A 19702-nucleotide genomic window follows, 5' to 3' on the forward strand; every position below is an offset into this window, starting at 1 on the left:
CGTTTTGCATTTTTGATGCCGCAGGACAGATTGGCTCTTGCTGTTTTGAGGGCTGCTTTATCTCCTGATCTGAATGCTACATCTCTGGTCTTTAGCAGCCCACGAACCTCTGCTGTCATCCATGGCTTCTGGTTTGCACATGTGGTGATGGTCTTGGTGACTGTCACATCATCAATGCACTTTTTAATGTAAGCAGTCACAGTTTCAGTGTACAAAAGGGTCATGAAATCAAAATGGTCTTGATATTTATATGAGAGGTTACCCTGTATACTGTTGTTTGCTTACACTTTTTTTGTTGGAAGTACACAGATCCTTAATTTTTTTTGCACAAAAAGGTCTAGCTAAACCTAATGACTAAACCTAACTCTACTCACATTGCTGCACTTTCGCATGCAGGAATTTACCAACAGTTTATTGTGCTTTTGTCTGTTTGTATTTTGTGTTTGTAAGATGTTAGATGGCTGTAAATAACACTGTAAATGCTACAGTGTATATTAGTATAAATATTTCCTTTTAAGCTTGTGTGTTCATGTACTTGCGTAAAGTATGTTTCTGGCCTGAAGCACCTACAACTTTAAAGAAGCTCACGTTTTAGGTTAGAGGTACACAGAACATTAAATTCATGAAAATAAGAGGCTGATTTTATAGTATTTCTAATAAATGAGATTACTTCTTTGTAATATCATCACATGTATTTACCACAGTTAAAGCTTTTACCTAATTTGACATTACAAGTTCGTACTCATTGAATCTTGAAGACCATGTCAGCCATTCGAAGACAGCTATGTGATATACTCTTCAACATATCAATAAATAATTTGTTTTAGTATTAAAAAGGGTTTTACTGAACAGGTTTCTCCATTTTTTTTTAAATCCTGAATGACGTTATGGTCAGAGCACTGCGGCAATACTGTAAAGTTGTTAATGTGTAATATGTACACTCTAAAAAATGCTGGGTTACTTTTTTTTAACCCAAGTGCTGGGTTCAGCCCGTTGGGTCGTTTTATTGGGTTGTTTTAATATTTTTACCCAGGTGCTGGGCTATTTTTTTTTAACCCAAATGATGGGTTCATCTTGTTGGGTTATTTAAAAAAAAAAAAATTTCACAGGTGCTAGGTAGTATTTCCTGTATCTAAGTTGCTGGGCCATTTTTAATGCTGGGTTATTTTTTTCTACCCAACCGCTGAGTTGAGCTTGTCTCCGATGAAACGGCCCAGCTGCTGAGTTACAGTCAGTACGCGGGCTTTTTGAGTCTACAGGAGAGAGCGGTTCTCAGCGCTGCCGATTCGGTGCACTTTGTTATTTTATTCGTTATAATACTGAGTTTAATTTAATTTAATGTTAAAATATGTTCTCTAATCTCAGTACTGATTGTTTATGGGCAGGTTTTGGAGTCAATCATGGCATCTTTCAGCTAATGTTACGAGTGAAACGCGAAGCTGTGGTCTGAAGTTCACAGTTCCCCTGCGAACAACAGCCCTTCAGCTCAAATTTCGGTGACACACCGGCATGAGAATTAGCACTATTTCGGTAAAAAACTATTACAGAGAACGGTTGAATACACTTCAATTAAAATGCTACTTTTAAATATTATTCTTTTTATGTCTAAAATGCTTGTTAAATGAGTTTATGTAATGTTGTAAACTATGCTGTATGCACCCAAATAAATTCAATTCGTCTTTAATTTTGTCCATGTGTTCTTACTTAATAATATGTTCATCTTTTGATTATTGCTGTTTCCTCTAGTAATCCTGTGTGTGTGTGTGTGTGTGTGTGTGTGTGTGTGTGTGTGTGTGTGTGTGTGTGTGTGTGTTGTGTGTTTTAATTTCCAGTCCATTTTAAGCCAGCAATATAATTGTTTAAAAATTATTAAACAATAGTTGACTTAAATAAAACAACCCAGCATGTTTGGTAAAAACATTTAACCCAACCAGCTGGGTCAAAATAACCCAGCATGTGTTCTGTCCAATATTTACCCAACGCTGGGTTGCCAAATAACCCAAGTTGGGTTGTTTTTAACCCAGCATTTTTTAGCGTGCACATTTACGATGCTATCAATATGTTTATTAATGCAAATATGAATGAAATCACTCTGCTGAGTATGTATATATGTGTTATTGAGCAGTCACTGTGCTCAATCCTGATTGGTGTTTGTTACCATGCTATTCTTCAACTTGAAGTCATCTTCAATCTCATCAGCACTGTCATCATCAGACACCTCACCCTCTTCAGCATCTGCAGACAAGTATGGAGGAAGACGCTTCCCCTATAGACAAGAAAAGAGTGTTGAGTGTTAGATAGTGTTTCACCTCTCTTTAAACTATCGACAGCACCTTAGAGCTTGTGTGTTGACGCAGCACCACGGATATTGATACTAGAATTGAACCCTTACTAATGACTGCTGGCCACAGGTGAAAGAAAAGTGTAGTATGCAGTCTTAAGTCCAATGATGTAACAAGGAAGTCTGAAATGTAATGTTTTGTCTTAGTTTTGAGTCAGTATCCCTGTCATTTCATTCCCGATAAGATACACAACTCACTCTCACCTGTCATTCAGACATTTAACAGCGAAGCCAATGACCCACAATGCGCTGAATATCTTGAGGATAAACAGTGTCTTAGACACTTCAGAGCATTGAAACCTGTTTAAGGATCATTAAACCTAAAACTCCAAACACAAACACTTGTCTCCTCCCTGTCTGTCGGTCTCTTTCACAAACACATTTGTGTGAGGGCTAGTGGGAAATAAGAGTTACCGGTGGAGGGTCAAGATGGAGGGAAAATCAATCCCGTGCTTTTGACCTCCAGAGTTTGCAGGAACGCAGGATGAGTGCTCTCGTCTGGCAGAGGGAGCTGACATTGTGACATGTTTAAGTGTGTGCGTGTAATCAAAGGAGACCAGTGTTCAAGTGTGGGGGGATTTACTCAAGTGTGCTCCAATCACAAAGGCTCCCTGCTGGGTTTAAGAGTCTGCCGTCACTGTTTGCTCAACTGGGACGGTCCTGTAGAGTAGCAGGCTGGCAGTGCCATCTGTCTTGACCTGTTTTACTAATGCCAAGCTCCTCGCTGGCACAGTGACGTCGGTATTTACGCAAAGCAATACTCTCTTCTCATCTGACTGACCACCTGTCATCCCATTACATCCTTAAGTAGTTTAGAGAAATTCTGTCATCTCTTACTTTACAAGGTCTAAAAATAACAAAAAACATAAAGATGTCCATGCATTCTTTGTCTTCTGAAGCCACATACAATAGCTTTGTGTGGGGAAAAGTCTAAAAGTTGAACTTTTTTAGAGCTTGACAGTCCACAGTCTATTTTCATTCTATGGCAAAGAGCAGCTAGGACATTCTTCAAAATATCCTATCTTATGATGAACATGAAAAAGTTGGACAGTTTTGAAATGGTGTGAGTAAGTCAATGATGACAGAATCTCTTTCTCCACCACCTCTCTCTTTCTCACAAAATCCATCTCTATTTTCTGTTGTGAAATGCCATATTTGCTGAAGCTCTTAATCATATCTGGAGGATTCTGTAAAGATATTTAAAAAAACAATGGACCTTTAAAAGGGTCTTTACACATAGTAACAGTTCAGTGTAGAACTATATCTTCCAGAAGAACTGTTTTATGCTAAAATGATTCTTTATATTTGAGTTTGGATTCTTCAGTCTCTACTTCCAGATGCAGTCCCACCCCACAACGTCATCATCTATAGACAAAAACTGCCCAATAAATTACACCAAAATGCACCAAATAATGTACATATAGACACATTATAGAGGATTGTGAAGATATTTCACTGGAACTTGGTCTTCATTACATTTATTTTGTGTTTCCATTTTGTGTTCTTTATGTATGCATTTATTTCTTTAGGCATGTGAAGTTTTTATTAATTATCATAAATAATGTTTTTTTATTGTTATCATGTTTTTATTGTGTTAGTCAGCTTTGTTTTTTTAGTTATTATTATTTAATCAAAACCACCCAACTGCAGTTTGATTGATATTTATTGCAATGGATTAAAAAAAAAAAAAAGATTTTTGAACATTTTTAAAAACCGAGTTATCTGTTTTTGCAAATTAACTCTTCATGTGTTTATTCTAGGGCTGTCAATTTAACACATTAATTACAAACCAATAATTATGGGGAGAAAAATGCATTAAATGTATTAACTCATTTAACGCACCCCACTGATAGCCATGATGCAGGACAATGACTGTCTGTGTGATGCAGCTTATTAGAATGCAGTTATGTGCCTCTAAAAATACAAGGAAAGAAATGCCCCTGTATGGGTTTTTGTCTTATATTTACGTCATATGATACAGTTTAGCAATATCACAAGTAAACTTTTTTTTTCACAAAAATGTCTGCACAGGTGCAAATGTGATGTTGGGTTTATACAATATCTCAATAAATATGAATGTCATGTCAGCATAGCCTGTTTTTGCATAATTTCGACAATAAACTTAATAGTTCTAAACAAAGCCACAGCAGAACTTGTGTGAGCAACACACAAAAATGTTTCTTTACTGAATTAATCATTTTTGAGTAAACCAATAATTCAGTAACCCATCTTTACTGTCACTTGCTTCAATCAGCCATTTGATCGAACTGGTTGTATGACTCATTCATTAGTTACATATTTTGAGTATCATCTCGTTTTTTTATCATTTCATATTTTATCATATTTCACATTTTACAACAAGGGCTTTAACACTCATACATACACATTTATGCTATTGTTACAAGCTGAAGAACACAATTGTGATACTGTTCACATCATTTTTTGGAAGATTGAGGTGTTGGTTGCATAATGCAAGCATTGTATTATTGTAAGTGTGTGTATGTGTGTGCTTGAAGTAACTGGTTTATGAGAACACAAATATGTATAATGACTTGGGTATTATAACATAAACTTGGGCATTACAATGTAAACATTTCCTGTGTCCACATAAATCAAATGGCTTAAACACGTTGGTTTTTTTAAATTCAAAAATGCCAGAAGCGTTCTGTGAGGTTATTGTTAAAGGGTGGCATTATTGTCATGGGACAGGAAATATGATTAACTTAGTATGAAAAAATTATACCTATGGAGAGTCTTTATAAAACACATACAATATACAAGTGTATGTGTCTTTCCCAACTTGCTAGACTATGACAGCTAACCCCACTCCTTCACTTCTGTATTACAGCTCAACTTTCTTTCCTCTAGCCCATCTCTTTCTAACTAACACTCATTCTCCCTCCACACGTTCTGACTGTCCCTGCTCATCTAATTTTTTCCACCAGAAAGAGAATTTCATCACTGACTGGTCTTTCAGTGCCAACCATTTAAGGGCTCATCAATCCAAAAAAATTTGCAAAATTTCCAACAAGTCTGTCCAACTGGATAACTAAATATCTCTATGCAGTACAAAACTTGTTTTAAAAGTGACTTAAAACTTTCAAATCATTATGTAAATGATCTATTTTACTTGTCTGAAATCTGGAAGTCCTGCATACTGGTAATTTTTTGGTGAATTGTCAAGAATGTGCTGGTTCATGTGTTACCAGATAGGCCAGCATCAAACCAGAACTAACTAGTCCGTATCAGCAGGACTAGTTTTCTTTCTGTCCCTAAAAAGACAGAAAGAAAAGAGAGAACAGTAGACAAAAGCAGGAAAAGGGGAAAAAAATAAGAAATAAGAAATGGAGAAAAGGGTGTCTTCATTTCATGCCAAACCTTTATAAGTAGCTTGCCCTTCAGGGAGTTCGGACTGGGGAGCTGCTTTGGGTCTTTGTTCAGAGCCTCCCCAACATCCAGCTTGTCTCCAAAGATCTCTTTCAGGTGCTGAGCTATCTTCTTCTGCTGCTGAATGCTGCAGTGATTCTCTATGGACAGGATCACGGGGAACCTGACGCAGCAGGAGACAGAAGAGAAAAGGGATGAGGGTGACAGTAATCACAAACCAGGGAACAGCTAGAACAGTCAGCAGCTGCTCCCTGCCTCCAGAGCCTTCCCCCGACATTAACCTTTTATCCTTATTTCTTTCATCTTGACTCATCTTCCCTGTCATGTGCTCTCTCTCTCTTTTGCCATCTCACTCTTCTCTTTTTCCTGTCTGCTTTTTGACTACGTCTCTTTTTTTACTTTCTTTCCCTTGCCGCATGCTGTCCGGCTGTTCTGTTTACTTCATCTGCACACTCAAACAAATCACACTTGACTTTGATTTCTATTCTCACTCATAGTCTGAGACCTTGACACTGCATATTCTAACAATTGCTCTAACAAGGTGTTTCCAAAAGCATGCAAGAAAACACCACACATTTTACAATGCAAAAGTCTTTCTCTTAATCGGTGTTTGTGCCTTGTTCACCAATAAACCTATCGAAACTTCCCTGAATCATGACAAATGTTCTTGAAAATAATAAATATTAAGATATTATACATATCTGCAGTAGATAATGTTTTCAGAGAATAAATACCTGTTGAATTAAGTTCATTTTTCTTACCCCACTGCAAATTGTTTAAGGTTTTAAATACAGATATAAAACTATTACACTTCTATTTTACTGGAGACAAATATTGTACAGTAATAAACTGACAAATATCTATCATTAAAATATAGCAATGAAATATTTTAATGCAGAACCTAAATGTATAAATAAACACACACACACATACATATATGCATACATAAATACAATATTCATTATATCAGTTTCTAAACTGTTAAAAAACATCCTGACATTTTCAGGTCAAGACAAAAAACGTGTTGTGAATTTGATGGCTGCATGTGATGCATAAAAAAGGGTGAGCACAGAAATTTCAGTGTAGAATAAAAATAATAATAATAATGATGATGATGATAATAATAATCTGTTTCATGAAAATGACAGAATTAGATTCAGACAAGCTGTATATAAATGTCAGATACCTAGGAATCAGGGAAACCCTGATAGGTTTTAAAAGCCCTACATTATGAACCACATTCCTCTCACACACAAATACACGCATACACGTACACACACCATGAAAAAACAAGAGAATCTGAAAGAGGGAAGTGAAAGATAAAAAAGATGCCTTGTAGGGCTGCAGTGATAGCAATACTGTCTCAGCAGGTGTCATGGGATTTGGTGAGTGTAATTTGCATGTGATGTGCATGTGCTAAAAGGCTCATTTGCTCCATTATGGTGAGCCATTAGCTGAAACAGGTGGCTGTTTAATGATAAAAATACATTAAAGTAACAGACAGGTAGCTTTCTAGGAGCATCCAGGCACTGGTACAGGAAGATCTCTTCAATTATTACTCTATTTATCCTCATGGTGATAAAGAAAACAATTTTCCACAACAAATTAAATATATATTTTTTTTTTGTCATGCACCTCACTGAATGCCTTGTCTGGTAATAGTAAGACAAAGCAAACAAGCAAGCCCATCTGAATTGTTTTTGAATTAACACTCTATTACACATGAAAACAGATAGCAGTCTAACAAAGATGAACACACACGACATTCCCTTGTGAAGATGATTACTGAAACAATTTTGTATAATGAAGCTGTATTGTAATGTAAAATGGAAAACTAGCTTGCTGCATATTATGTATTATAGTAGTATTGTTTAAAGTATTATGTAAGACGGTATGCAATATGTGATGATAAATCTTTCAATGGTATTATGCTACTTAGTTGTATGATTTTGAAACATTTATATTTTGATCTTTTATTATTATTGTTTAAAAAAAAATTTTTTTGATTATTTTGATTATTAAACTTTAAGGATATATATATATATTTTTTAGAATAACTAAAATTTTTGGGAGTATAAATCAAAAACAGTTGTTATCTCATGTGATACATCAGAGTAATGTTTCTTTCTTTAAAGGTAAAATTACTTTTTATGCTAAAAAAACTTTTCAAAAGTGAACAAATGGTTTATTTAAATGAGCTTTAAATGGCTTTATTATGCCCACCAGGGATAGTTTCTAAAAGCTACAAAGAAAATGATGATTGATTTCCTGACATCCACTAATGGCTGATCATAAATAACTATCATAAAAGAGAAAAGAATAACTGAAGAGAGAAGGAAGTACGCACTCATTGTTTACAAAGGCGTATTTGTTGATGGTCTCAATGACAGATTTAAAGGTGATCTTGGAGGTCAGAGTGTAACCATGTTGGACCATAGGTTCCCCATCTGGACCATCCCAACAGTCCACTGTAATACAAAGCATTGTCACAAACAAGGCTCTAAAAATAATTGATTTACAACCATTGGAAAAGATATATTAGACATATATCCACAAGTGTTATCTCTTACCCTCCACACAGCGGCAGCCGGCCTGCAGGACCCAAGCATACATATCCGTCTTGGAGTGGGACAGCAGCTGATCTCCAGTCAAGTAGGTGTTGTGGGAAGAGGCTATGAAATAGTTACATAGAGGCTGATCCATGTCTTGATTGACCTCGTTGTGCTGAGGGTTGAACACATCACAGACTGGGCTCCGCGTGTAGTTGGTGAACCCTAGATAGTGAAAGCAGACCCAAAATAGCTGTATATTTTTTATTTCTTCGAGCTGTATATTCAACGCTATCTCACGGCAATTCGTACATATTTTATGAGGTGGCTAATTCGTACGAATTCGTACGACCTCACTTGTACGATTTAGTAAGATTTGTCTAAACCCCAGTGACGGGTAGGTTTAGGGGCAGGGTTAGGTGTACGTCATTCGTACAAATTCATACGAATTGGCAACTCGTAAAATACGTACGGTTTAGCAAAAATCGTATGAATTTGTACGAGTGAGGTCGTACGAATTAGCCACCTCCTAAAAAATGTACGAATTGCATTGTGAGATCAGGCTGGTATATTACATAGTGCTACAGAATCAAAAACAAAACATTTAACATGTCTTTCAAAAGCTCAAAATTTAGGCAAATGACTAATGATGCACTGCTAAAATATGAGTGCAACAGCTGGAGAAATCATTCCAGTGACATTTTAAAAGCCTAAATGTCTTGCTCTCTTTCAAAAATGCAGTTTTTAGACAAAAAGAGAGCTGTGTGCAAGTGGTATGCAGCAGATGTTTGCTGAATAAATTAGTTTCAGCTTGACAAGCCACTAATGGAAAACATTCAATTATGGAATCGGCACATACACATAAACAAAAAACTATTGCAAATTTGCAATAAATACCATGTATAAAAAGGACAGACAGAGAGATATATAGACCCCGTTTACATTTGGTATTAGGATGTTTTCCGCAATCCAATCATGTGGACAATGCTAAATACAGGTGTAAATGGGATCTGAAATGTTTTGGGCTTGTCCACTTCTGGCCACTTCCATCGAAAATGCATTTGACTGGATTGCTTTCACAGTGTAGATGCTCATGTGGTCAATTGTTTACGAACAGCCACTAAAGACTGCCTGCTCTCTGCCTATTGACCTAATTCTTAAACAGATGGGATTTAAACTGCCGGCTGAAATTGTAAGTTTGGTTTGAAGATGAAAAACTTTAAAAAGCACAATGTTCGTCTACTAGTCCTGACTCTAGCACAAACCACAGCATTCAGTATAGTTTTGCGACTATCAGAGCGGCTATAACAAAAGCTAATGCCCACTGTGTCATATTCCGTTGTCTCCTTCATATGTCAATTGCACAAGCTTATTTCAAGATGTAAAGATAGGAAAGGCCAATACATACACCTGCCCATAGATACACCCTCCCCTCAAATAAATCAGGAAAGTGGTCAAAAAGAGAGGGATTAAAACCCCAGGTAAGATAGATAGATAGATAGATAGATAGATAGATAGATAGATAGATAGATAGATAGATAGATAGATAGATAGATAGATAGATAGATAGATAGATAGATAGATAGATAGATAGATCTATCTATCACTGTCAGTGTACAGTGCTCATGGACCCAATCAATAAAGCTCCAAAAAGATCAAATGAAATTTCACGACACACACAAACAGAAATTTTAAGATCCAGCAGAACAGCCTGTTCTGCTGTCACACTACCCACCACTTTGTAAAATGTAAGCGGTAAAGACATCTCTACTTCCTGCCACAGCTATGGAGTCACGTATTCTATAGTGTCTATAGGTTGGCACTTAGTGGAGACACAAATGCCAAACAATAAATGTGACACAGTTTCATGGCACAGCTCACTGTTTAACTGGTGGTTTAGCAGTTCCTTCCATAACCTCTATTGATGCTGAGCTTGTGGTGTTCTGAGATTAGTTTGGACTTTAAAGGAACAGTTGACCCAAAAATTAAAATATTGTCATCATTTGCTTGCCTTCAAGTCATTCCAAACCTGTCTAAGTTTCTTTCTTATGTTGAACAAAAGAAGACATTTTGAAGAACCAAACAGTTGTTGGTCACCATTAACTTAGAGAAATACTATGGAAGTCAATGTGGACCGTCAACTGTTTGATTAACAGCATTCTTCAAAGTATCTTATATTATGTTCAGCATAAGAAAGAAATTCACACAGGTTTGGAACGACATGAGGGTGAGTAAATTATGACAACATTTTCATTTTTGGGTGAACGATCCCTTTAATGTTTGGTTACAGCATAATTGCATATATATTTTTTTATTACACACATTATCATGAATAGTTTGAGTCTAGTTATTCAGACATTCTGTCAGGTTTTCTTCAATAAATAAGTATGGGAAAATCGGGAGGGAAAGAAAAGAGTGTGGCTAAATATAGTCCTCACCTTCAATTCCAAGAACTCCATTCTGCTTGTTCTCCTCAGAGACTTCAAACTTATTGATTATGTCCAGACAGTACTCAGGGGTCACATTGGACATCTATGAAGAAGCAGAAAAGAAATGAAAAGTGGGGGTCAACCTCATGTCACTCTTCCAGATAGTATCCATAACATGTCAATCATTTGGTCTCTAAGGGTCACCTCCTTTTAAAGTAAGATCACAAAAAATCCTCCAAACTGCCATTCTGTCACTAAATGACTTCATCCTTCTGTTTTGTCTGCACCCTTTCCCTCTTTTCACAACTTCCCCTAGGGCTTCATGGCCCGTGCGTGGGCAGAGAGAGGGAGCAGGGGCACAGAGAGGCTTTTTTAGCATCACACTGGGGCTGTTCATAGCCTCAGCTGGAAAGTCATTATAATGGCTGATAGAGAGGCAGAGCCTTTCACTTTCTGAATCTTAAAGAATACCCAAGAGCTCTGGCAGATATTGAGCTGGAATAGCGAAAGACGTACAATAAAGGGTGTAACACAAAATAAATGCATGAAACACAGTAAAACAATCCAAATTAATGTAAAAATGTGAGGTGTACTTTATCTATAAAATCATTACGAACCAAAACTACAATGGAATGAAAAGAGAATAAACGTGAAATCAGAAACATCAATAATATACTATGTCTGAGTTATTAATTTGAAGTAATGTGAAATGATGCTTTGGTTTAAATATAATATAATAAATGTGTCCTTGTTAAAAGAATGAATTCTTTGAAAAAGCTCTTAGAGTTGTGTATATACACACATACTGATAATAAATATAGAATGTGTTGTTTACAGTAGTTCTGTATTACATGTGTGCGTTTTTAACCAATAGGAGGAAGTAAAGCGATAGGTTATCTGTGTTTGGCAGTACAGGCTTGGATGACTTAAGTAGATTTTTTATTTTTTTTTACATGCAAAATTCAAGTTTAACTTGATGAATAAGGATGTATATAGAGAGCACATAGTGAGATGCAAGAGCCTGAAAAGGAAAAGGAAGTAGCTAAAAGCCTGACATCAGAGGTGGTTACGGAACATCAGTCAGGACAGTGCTTATGGGATTTACATTTAAAACACTATGTAAGGCTGAGGGAGAAAGCTTCTGCAATAATCTTGTACGTTTATAAAAGCATGAAAATATCATGAACAGACATGGTCACTGGAACATGTGTATTGGAATTTAACATAGATACAAGTTTCCATTCCAGATGAGAATGACATATGGTAAATGAGAAGAGACACAATATCGAATGTGAGATGTCACAGGTTTTGATCAGGAACAGATATTACACTAACCTTTTGCTCCACGCGCAGAAAGTTACCGACTTCCTCTGCGGTCAGGTGATCTTTCTTCTCACTGAAGCACATGAGCAGCAGATAGAGGTCTCGCCTTAACGAAATCATCTTATAGAAGACAGTGAATTCCTCAAACGTCAGTGTGCCCTGCTGGTCATCAGTGTCTGCTTCCTGTGAACACATGCAGAGAAAGAGCAAAGATACATAAGGGGTTTCAAAGAGAAAATATCCTTAAATGCCACTAAAATTAAATTACATTAAAATATCAAATAAAAATTGCCTCTTCATGCCTGTTCTATGACAATAGTATAAACTGACCTTTTCAAATAACAGGCTAAGTTTAGGTGAAAAGTCTTCATTTTGTCATGCGTATTATACTCAATTCTCCCTCTCTCTTTTACTGTCAAAAGTACTAACGCTCAGTTTTAGCCCAAATTCAATGTCTTCCATGTTAACTGAAGCAAAACAGAGATACAACTTTAATCATAAGGTGCTATATAGAACACAATGGTGTTAGCACAGCTCTACTGAACAAATAGTACACAGAAAACAATGTGATATTTAAAATTATCATTTGTACTTTGCCTTGAGGGAACAGCCTAAGCCTGATTAAATCACACTTTCTACAAAGCAATGGAAATACTGACTGAATCTCATGAGACTTATCAACACATCAATGTCTTCTGAAGCACAACAAGAGGATTGTGAAGTGGTTTAACTGTAAACCACCACTTCCAGCCAATTGGCGTACATGGTTTTACTAGAGAGTTGAGTGTACGTTTGATGTAAATGTAAGCTCACTTCTCATGTGAGCTTCAGATTGTGTTTATACGGACTCACAGAGATGGATTATATTACTAAAAATCTTCATTTGCGTTCCTCTGAAGAAATAAAGCCACATTTGATGACTAAATGAAAACTTTTCACTTTCCAAGGCTTCCAATATTCAAATCTTCCCCACATACCTGGAACATCTGTTTGACTTTCCTGCGAGGCAAGTTGACGTTCAACTTGTGTAAAAGCTGGTAGATCTCTTCAATGTTCAGAAGACCATCTCCATTCTTATCAGCCTCCTCAAAGGTTTGCTTCATCCACTTACAGCAAGGTTAAGAGAAAAGACCACCAGAGAAAAAACTGGACGATGAAGCCGCAGAATAAAGTTACACTGACATTTTTGTTTTTGATCAAATGATTTTCAGGATGGCAACACATACAGTTTAAACAGAAAAAAATGTATATGCTTTTCATTTATGGTCTGTCTCTTTAAAAGAAACCTAATTGAGAAAATAATTTTCTGTATTACTTTTCTGCCTGTGCACATCAGGAGTGGATGAGCTCATCCTTCCCTCTTCTCAGAGCTGTAACACAATTAGCTCTAATGCACAACTGAGAGAATCCCATAGCTGACAAACACACGGTTTTCATTTGCATGAAAAAAGGCCTTCCTGACAGATGAAACAAGTAAAGCTCCGTTTTAAGGCATCAGCCCATCTGCTGAGTGCAATTGGGCTGCTTTATTTGTCTCGTAAAGTGAAAAGAGTTATAAGATGTTGAAAACAAAGAGCTGGATCTCAATCCGCTTAGAGGGCAAATGCATGATATGCAAGACATTTTTGTATGGATAATAAGTTTCTTTATGTAATACGCTATGTAATTTTGATAAATTTGCTAGGATATTTGCAAATGTGGGAATATGGGTATGGAGGAATATTTTCTGTATGCGTGATCAGTAGTGAGAAGCTGTCATGACATAGATCATCTATACTGTGGAAGAAGAGATGTCTGGTTTTATGAAGTATGACAGTTGGCAGAGAGCCTTGATGGATGTAATTACAGGCAGGAAAGAGGCAGTGCTTCTGTGACTAAAAGGAAAACAGTGAGAGGCTACGTGGAAGGGTCTGCAGACAAGGGACAGACTTTGAAAGTCATCCAAATATAGCGGTCGATTCAGGTAACAGCGGCACAATTAGGAGGCTAACCAGAGGGGCATCAACATTTAACCAGAGCTGTACGAAGCAGAATATCTATTTTATATTTCTATGTCATTTAATGTTAATCCATTTTCTTTGATCTGTTAAGCATGTCTAGTACAGCGGGTGTGAGTGGGTAAATTTCTATGCCTTCTTTCTATGTTTTTAAGGGCACGCTAAATATATTGATTTTCTTCATTTGAACAGTCTTGATATTGATTCTTAAATTTTAAAGATCAATCTTTTACTCTGTGCAAGTGTTTCCTGCTTTTTCAGTCATATTTTACAGGTTTGCAGTGCAAAATTCATGTGGAAAGATAAAAAAGGTGTGTATCACAAAATAATGGCACATAATAATGTCCTCATGGGATATACACAGTAACATACAAGCAAGTTGGATTCACCAACAAATGAAGCTTTTTCATTCTTCATAATTAATCAGAAGCAGAGCAAATAGCATAGTCTAATTCATAAACAACTGACTTTTCACTCAAAAAAAGACATGTGTTTGCCACCTTATAGTCTGCCAAGTTTTGGCTGCTCTCTTCTGCTTGTCTGGTTCTCTATGATTATGTTTTTAAAATGAAGGGCACTAGAATCACTGTCTCTTTATGCACAACAATAAAACAGGTCACAGTTGAACTGGCGTCTAGATTGAAAGTGTAAGTGAAATTACCAACGGCCATATGCTGTGTTTCTACTGTTATGGCAGATTATAATTACTGCCTCCTGATGACTCACGCCTCTTTAATGAGAATAAGAGACATAAACATAAGGGAGGAGAGGATGAGCTCTGGCTTTTTATCTCTTCTTCCTCTAAGGCCGGTCCTTTCATGTGAGGCTGTGATTCTGTAAGAACTCCCTGCAGAGGAAGACTCCCTGAAGCAGTGAACCGCTCACATGCAGACTGACTTAAAGAGCTCACGCTATCTCCCTTTTTGTACATCTCTCTCTTTTGTAAATCGGTCTACATCAATCAGTCAAAATCGATCATAAATCCGTCCTTCCCTCTCTGCCTTCATCTATTTATCCAATGATGTATGTAACACCTCCTCAATCACTCCATTAAATGATTACTTCAGCTAAAAAATTAAGATTACAGTATGTTCTATTTTTTTGAATTCTGAATGTCAAAGCTGCTCTTTTACAAACAACGAATGCAGTGGCGAGAACAAATCACTATAAAAGAAGTCTATACAAATTGTGTGCTCTTTTTCAAGTCTTCCAAGGCCATACGATAGTTTTGTATGAGTGAAAATGAATAATAGTAATAATATACATAGTTATATACTGTAGGTAGGTGCTCAATACACTTTACATAAATAAATATATAAATAAAAATAAATATATATATAAAATATACAAATAAAAATGTTAGGAGTCAGTAAGTTCTTGTTTTTATTTGTATTTATCTTATTTTGTTTATTTATTTATTTTGGAATGTAAATAATACGTATTTCAACACTGATAATAATAAGAGATGGTTCTTGAGCACCAGATCAGCATATTAGAATGATTTCTGAAGAATCATGTGGCAGTAAAGACTGAAGTAATGGTGCTGAAAATTCACTGCCATCACATAAGTATAAATTACATTTTAAAATATATAAAAATTCAAAAATCACAATATTACTGTTTTCACTGCATTTTTGATCAACTAAATGCAGTCTTGGTGAGCACAAGAAACTTCTTTCAAAAGCATTAAAAAGTATTACTGTCCTAATTGCAAATATGCATTTGTTGCATGGGAAAGAGCACTGTGAATATTTCTCAAAACATCTCTTTTTGTGGTCCCCAGAAGAAAAAACGAGTAAATGATTACTGTATTAAATTTATCCATCCACCCATCTTGCAGTAAAGGATATTGATCATGTGTGCGCTGTCTCTTGGCTAGCGAATCTTCATCACTGATACCGGCCATCAGATATCGGAGTCCAGTCACCCATGTCCTCGCTTCCTCTGCATTCGAGGTCACCAAGTCCAGAGATTCCATATGATTGCCATGGTAAATTGTGAAACAACAACTCGGATCAAAGTTCCCTTCTGCATGCCGATGGAAAATGTCAGACTGGCGACCTTCTGTGACCTTGTAGAGTGAGTCGATGGTGACTGGAAGGGAGAGAGAAAAGAGAACATGATTTGTGAACCCCTGAAGCAATGAGCCACTAGCTATGGATGACCAACACGCAGAGATACATTCATTAGAAAAAGTCTTGCCAGCAGCGATCTGACCCACATTACTCCACTTCAATAAAAGATTTGTTTGGGTGAAGAGTTCAATTTAAAATGAATTGAAAGATACTGAAGTGGAAATAGTGTGTTAATATACTTATCTGATTCTGTAACTGAATAAACAATTATTCGGAGTAGAAAAATCTGACAGTTATCACCTCTACTTCCCCATCTTCCTTACGTTTGTCTCTTTTTTCACTTTTAAAACATTGAAGCATAACAATATGTAATTAGATTTCAGCAATATTTCCTCCCTATGCCTTTTGCTCTCTGTTGCTCTCATTATTCATCACTCTTTCTTTGGTTTCCCATAAGGGAACCTAGGCTTTAGTGTTGGCGGCCGAGTGTTTGTTGTGTTACTTTACATGAAAGCACAATTCTTGACAGCCTCTGCAGGCACTGTGTGCTTTCTGTCCACTTCAGTCTGATCAACATCTAAACCCAAACCAGCCTCTGAATCTTTCAGAAATCCAATTTCAAAGGGATATTTCTTTTTAACACAACCACATGTAATTTCAAACTAGTATGCTGTTATTATTTCGATGAAACACAAATGTAGAAATTCTGCAGAAATTTCCTACAACTCTTGCCATACAATGACAGTTCATAGTGGCCACAGCTGTCAAGCTCCAAAAGTACACAAAAAAACTAAAATTAGGGGTTAAACCATAGAAGTTTCCTAAAACCACTTGTGTATCTTTATTCCAAGTCTTCTGAAACTATACTACAGCTTTGTGTGAGGAACCGGAACTGATAATAAATCATTATTTCACCCCTAATGAAGCAAAAATGGAACACTCTTAAAAATAAAGGTGCTTCACGATGCCATAGAAGAACCTTTTTTGTCTAAATGGTTCCATAAAGAACCTTTAACATTTGAAGAACCTTTCTGTTTCACAAAGTGGTTCCCTATCAGTCGGTCACTCCGAGTCACGTCGGTGACCGACGAATTGGGATCTCGCTTAGAGAGACCAATCCCCTACGAGAGTATCTAAACAAGCCAATGGATATTGGCATGCGATTATTGCATCCAGCTGCCGCTAATCACAGCGTGAGTATAATTAGGCAGCGGGTGCAGCGCATATTCAGCTTTTCGCTTCGGAGCCGAGCGTTCTTCGTTCTGCTCCTGACCAACTCTTCAAAGTGTCTGCAAGTCAGTGTGTTGGTGTGACGGCGCGTCAGCGGTGGTGGTCTCCCTTTGTCGAGTGGGTTGCACACATCGGATTGCACTACCCTCTGATCGTGCTGCAAGCGGCCATCTCCCCTGTGCGCTTCAGCACACTAAAAGAGTGCTTTTCTCTGAAAGAGCATTCACGGGTGGAACGTCTTTTTAAAGACGCGTCTTTTTCAAGATGCCTTTCCACCCGTGCGTTTCTGGATGCGGTCGTTACCTGGCGCCGGGTGATGGTCACGATCGTTGCCTCTCGTGTCTGGGCTTTGATCACGCTGAGGCAGCTTTCGTGGATGAGTCATGCTCTCACTGCGGGAGTATGAACATCGCGGAGTTGCGGACCAGGCTCCGTTTCCTGCAAAGGGGCGGAGTGCCCGTGCCCCTGCCTAGATCTAGGGCTCCCCCTGGCGGCAGCCGAGGGACCACTACCTCTGACAGTGGCCGGACTGGTCTTACGGTGACAGTGAGGAATTCCCCTCAGGGGGGGGTCCTTCCTGCCACCGGCACTTCGCAGCCTGTGGAGCTGCCAAGGGAGCATGCTGGACCCTCTCATGGAGTACCAGCTGTATCCTTTGGTGCTCCCCTCAGTGACCAGATGTCAATCGCTGCATCGGAGGGTGAGTCTGCCCTCTCTGGAGATGGTGATTCGGCACCGTTGCCACCCTCTGGGTGGTCAGCGGTTCCGGATTCGGATCCAGAGATGGTGGCTATGCTTGCCCGGGCCGCCGAAAGGGTCGGGCTCGAGTGGAATCCTCCACCGCGTCCCGAACCCTCTAGGTTGGACGATTGGTTTCTCGGGGTGGCTCGCGCTGGTTCTCAGGGCCCCACCCCGGTGCCTTTCTTCCCGGAGGTGCATGATGAGCTCACTAGATCATGGAAGGCACCTTTTACTGCCCGAAACCGGTCTGGTGGTTCGTCCTCCCTCACCACCCTTGATGGTGGGGTAGCGCGGGGGTATGCGGGCATCCCGCCGGTGGAGCGGTCAGTTGCGATGCAACTGTGTCCAACTACTGCTACCACTTGGCGTGGGGTTCCGTTGCTCCCCTCCCAGGCCTGTAGGCACTCGTCGGCCCTGACCGGCAGTGCGTATACGGCTTGTCGCGAAGCTGCTTCCGCCTTACACGCTATGGCGTTGTTGCAGGTCCATCAGGCTAAGGCACTGAGAGACCTGCACGAGGGTGGTCACGACCCAGAAGTTCTCAGAGAACTTCGTACCGCCACGGACCTCGCGCTACGGGCGACGAAGGTTACGGCGCGGTCTCTGGGCCGTGCGATGTCCACTATGGTGGTCCAGGAGCGCCATCTCTGGCTGTGTCTGGCGGACATGAGGGAGGCAGAAAAGAGACAGTTCTTGAACGCCCCTCTGTCCCAGGCCGGCCTTTTCGGCGACACAGTGGAGAACTTTGCCCAGCAGTTCTCCGCTGCACAGAGACAGACTGAGGCCATCAGGCACATCCTGCCCCGGCGTGCAGCTGCTGCCTCCACCCGGCCGCCGGTGGCAGCGCCTCAGCCTGCTCGTCGCCGAGGGCGGCCGCCTGCCGCCGCCCCCGCTCCCGCGCTGCAAACGCAGCAGCCTCCAGCAAAGCAGCGCCGTGGAGCCGGCCGCAGGGCAGCCGCCCCGCCCGTCCAGGCCCCCGCCAAACCTGGTGGTAAGCGTAAGAGCAAGCGGCCCTGAGACGGGCGACCCGGAGATGGGGGGGGATGCTCTTCGGGAGATGGTGAACGCACCACTCCCTCCCCCGGAGGAGGGCCGGGCGGAGAATCTTTTGTTTCTTTTTTCCCCGCCACTGACCTCTCGGTCAGTGGCACCCAAAAACTCGACAAAAGAGCAGTTTCCTCTATCTCTGGGTCCCCCGAGGGGACGGGAAGTTGTGGACGAGTCAGTCTTGATCCACACTATCCCGCCTCTCTCGCCAGTGAGCAGCTGTGGGCGGTTCGGGAGTGCGGTCAACCGTACTACCCACGCACCCTCTGCCAAAACGCAGGTTGGTGTTCCACACACGCTGACCCTGCTTCGGACCGGCAAAGAGACGCCCGAGCACGGTCCCTGCGTTTCTCCTCGCTGCCCCCGCCGCGGGTACGTCAGTGGTCCCGCTGGTGCCACTTGTACGGTTTCTGGGGGCCTGGTTAGGGCTTCCCAGTCTGTCTCGTTGGCTCCGCCAGACCATCAGACTCGGCTATGCGATTCAGTTCGCCCGGCGTCCTCCCAAGTTCAGGGGCGTCCACTTCACGTCAGTGAAAGCGTTAGATGCTCCTGTCTTGCGCGCGGAGATCGCAGTCCTACTGGC

General features: G+C 39.6%; 1 protein-coding gene across 1 annotated transcript in view; it reads right to left on the bottom strand.

Moving 5' to 3' along the window:
* Positions 1 to 19702, bottom strand: part of plch1 (phospholipase C, eta 1) — a gene marked incomplete at both ends in the record, with an annotated part of 84039 nt that overhangs the window by 29234 nt on the left and 35103 nt on the right. Inside the window, 8 exons of the mRNA XM_079374795.1 lie at positions 2159 to 2266; positions 5720 to 5891; positions 8076 to 8196; positions 8299 to 8502; positions 10716 to 10809; positions 12042 to 12212; positions 13007 to 13135; positions 15876 to 16120. Coding sequence (XP_079230921.1) covers positions 2159 to 2266; positions 5720 to 5891; positions 8076 to 8196; positions 8299 to 8502; positions 10716 to 10809; positions 12042 to 12212; positions 13007 to 13135; positions 15876 to 16120 — 1244 coding nt within the window. The remainder of the gene's footprint in view (positions 1 to 2158; positions 2267 to 5719; positions 5892 to 8075; positions 8197 to 8298; positions 8503 to 10715; positions 10810 to 12041; positions 12213 to 13006; positions 13136 to 15875; positions 16121 to 19702) is intronic.

This window comes from Barbus barbus (genome assembly GCF_936440315.1).
Source record: "Barbus barbus genome assembly, chromosome: 23".
NCBI classification, from domain to species: domain Eukaryota; kingdom Metazoa; phylum Chordata; class Actinopteri; order Cypriniformes; family Cyprinidae; genus Barbus; species Barbus barbus.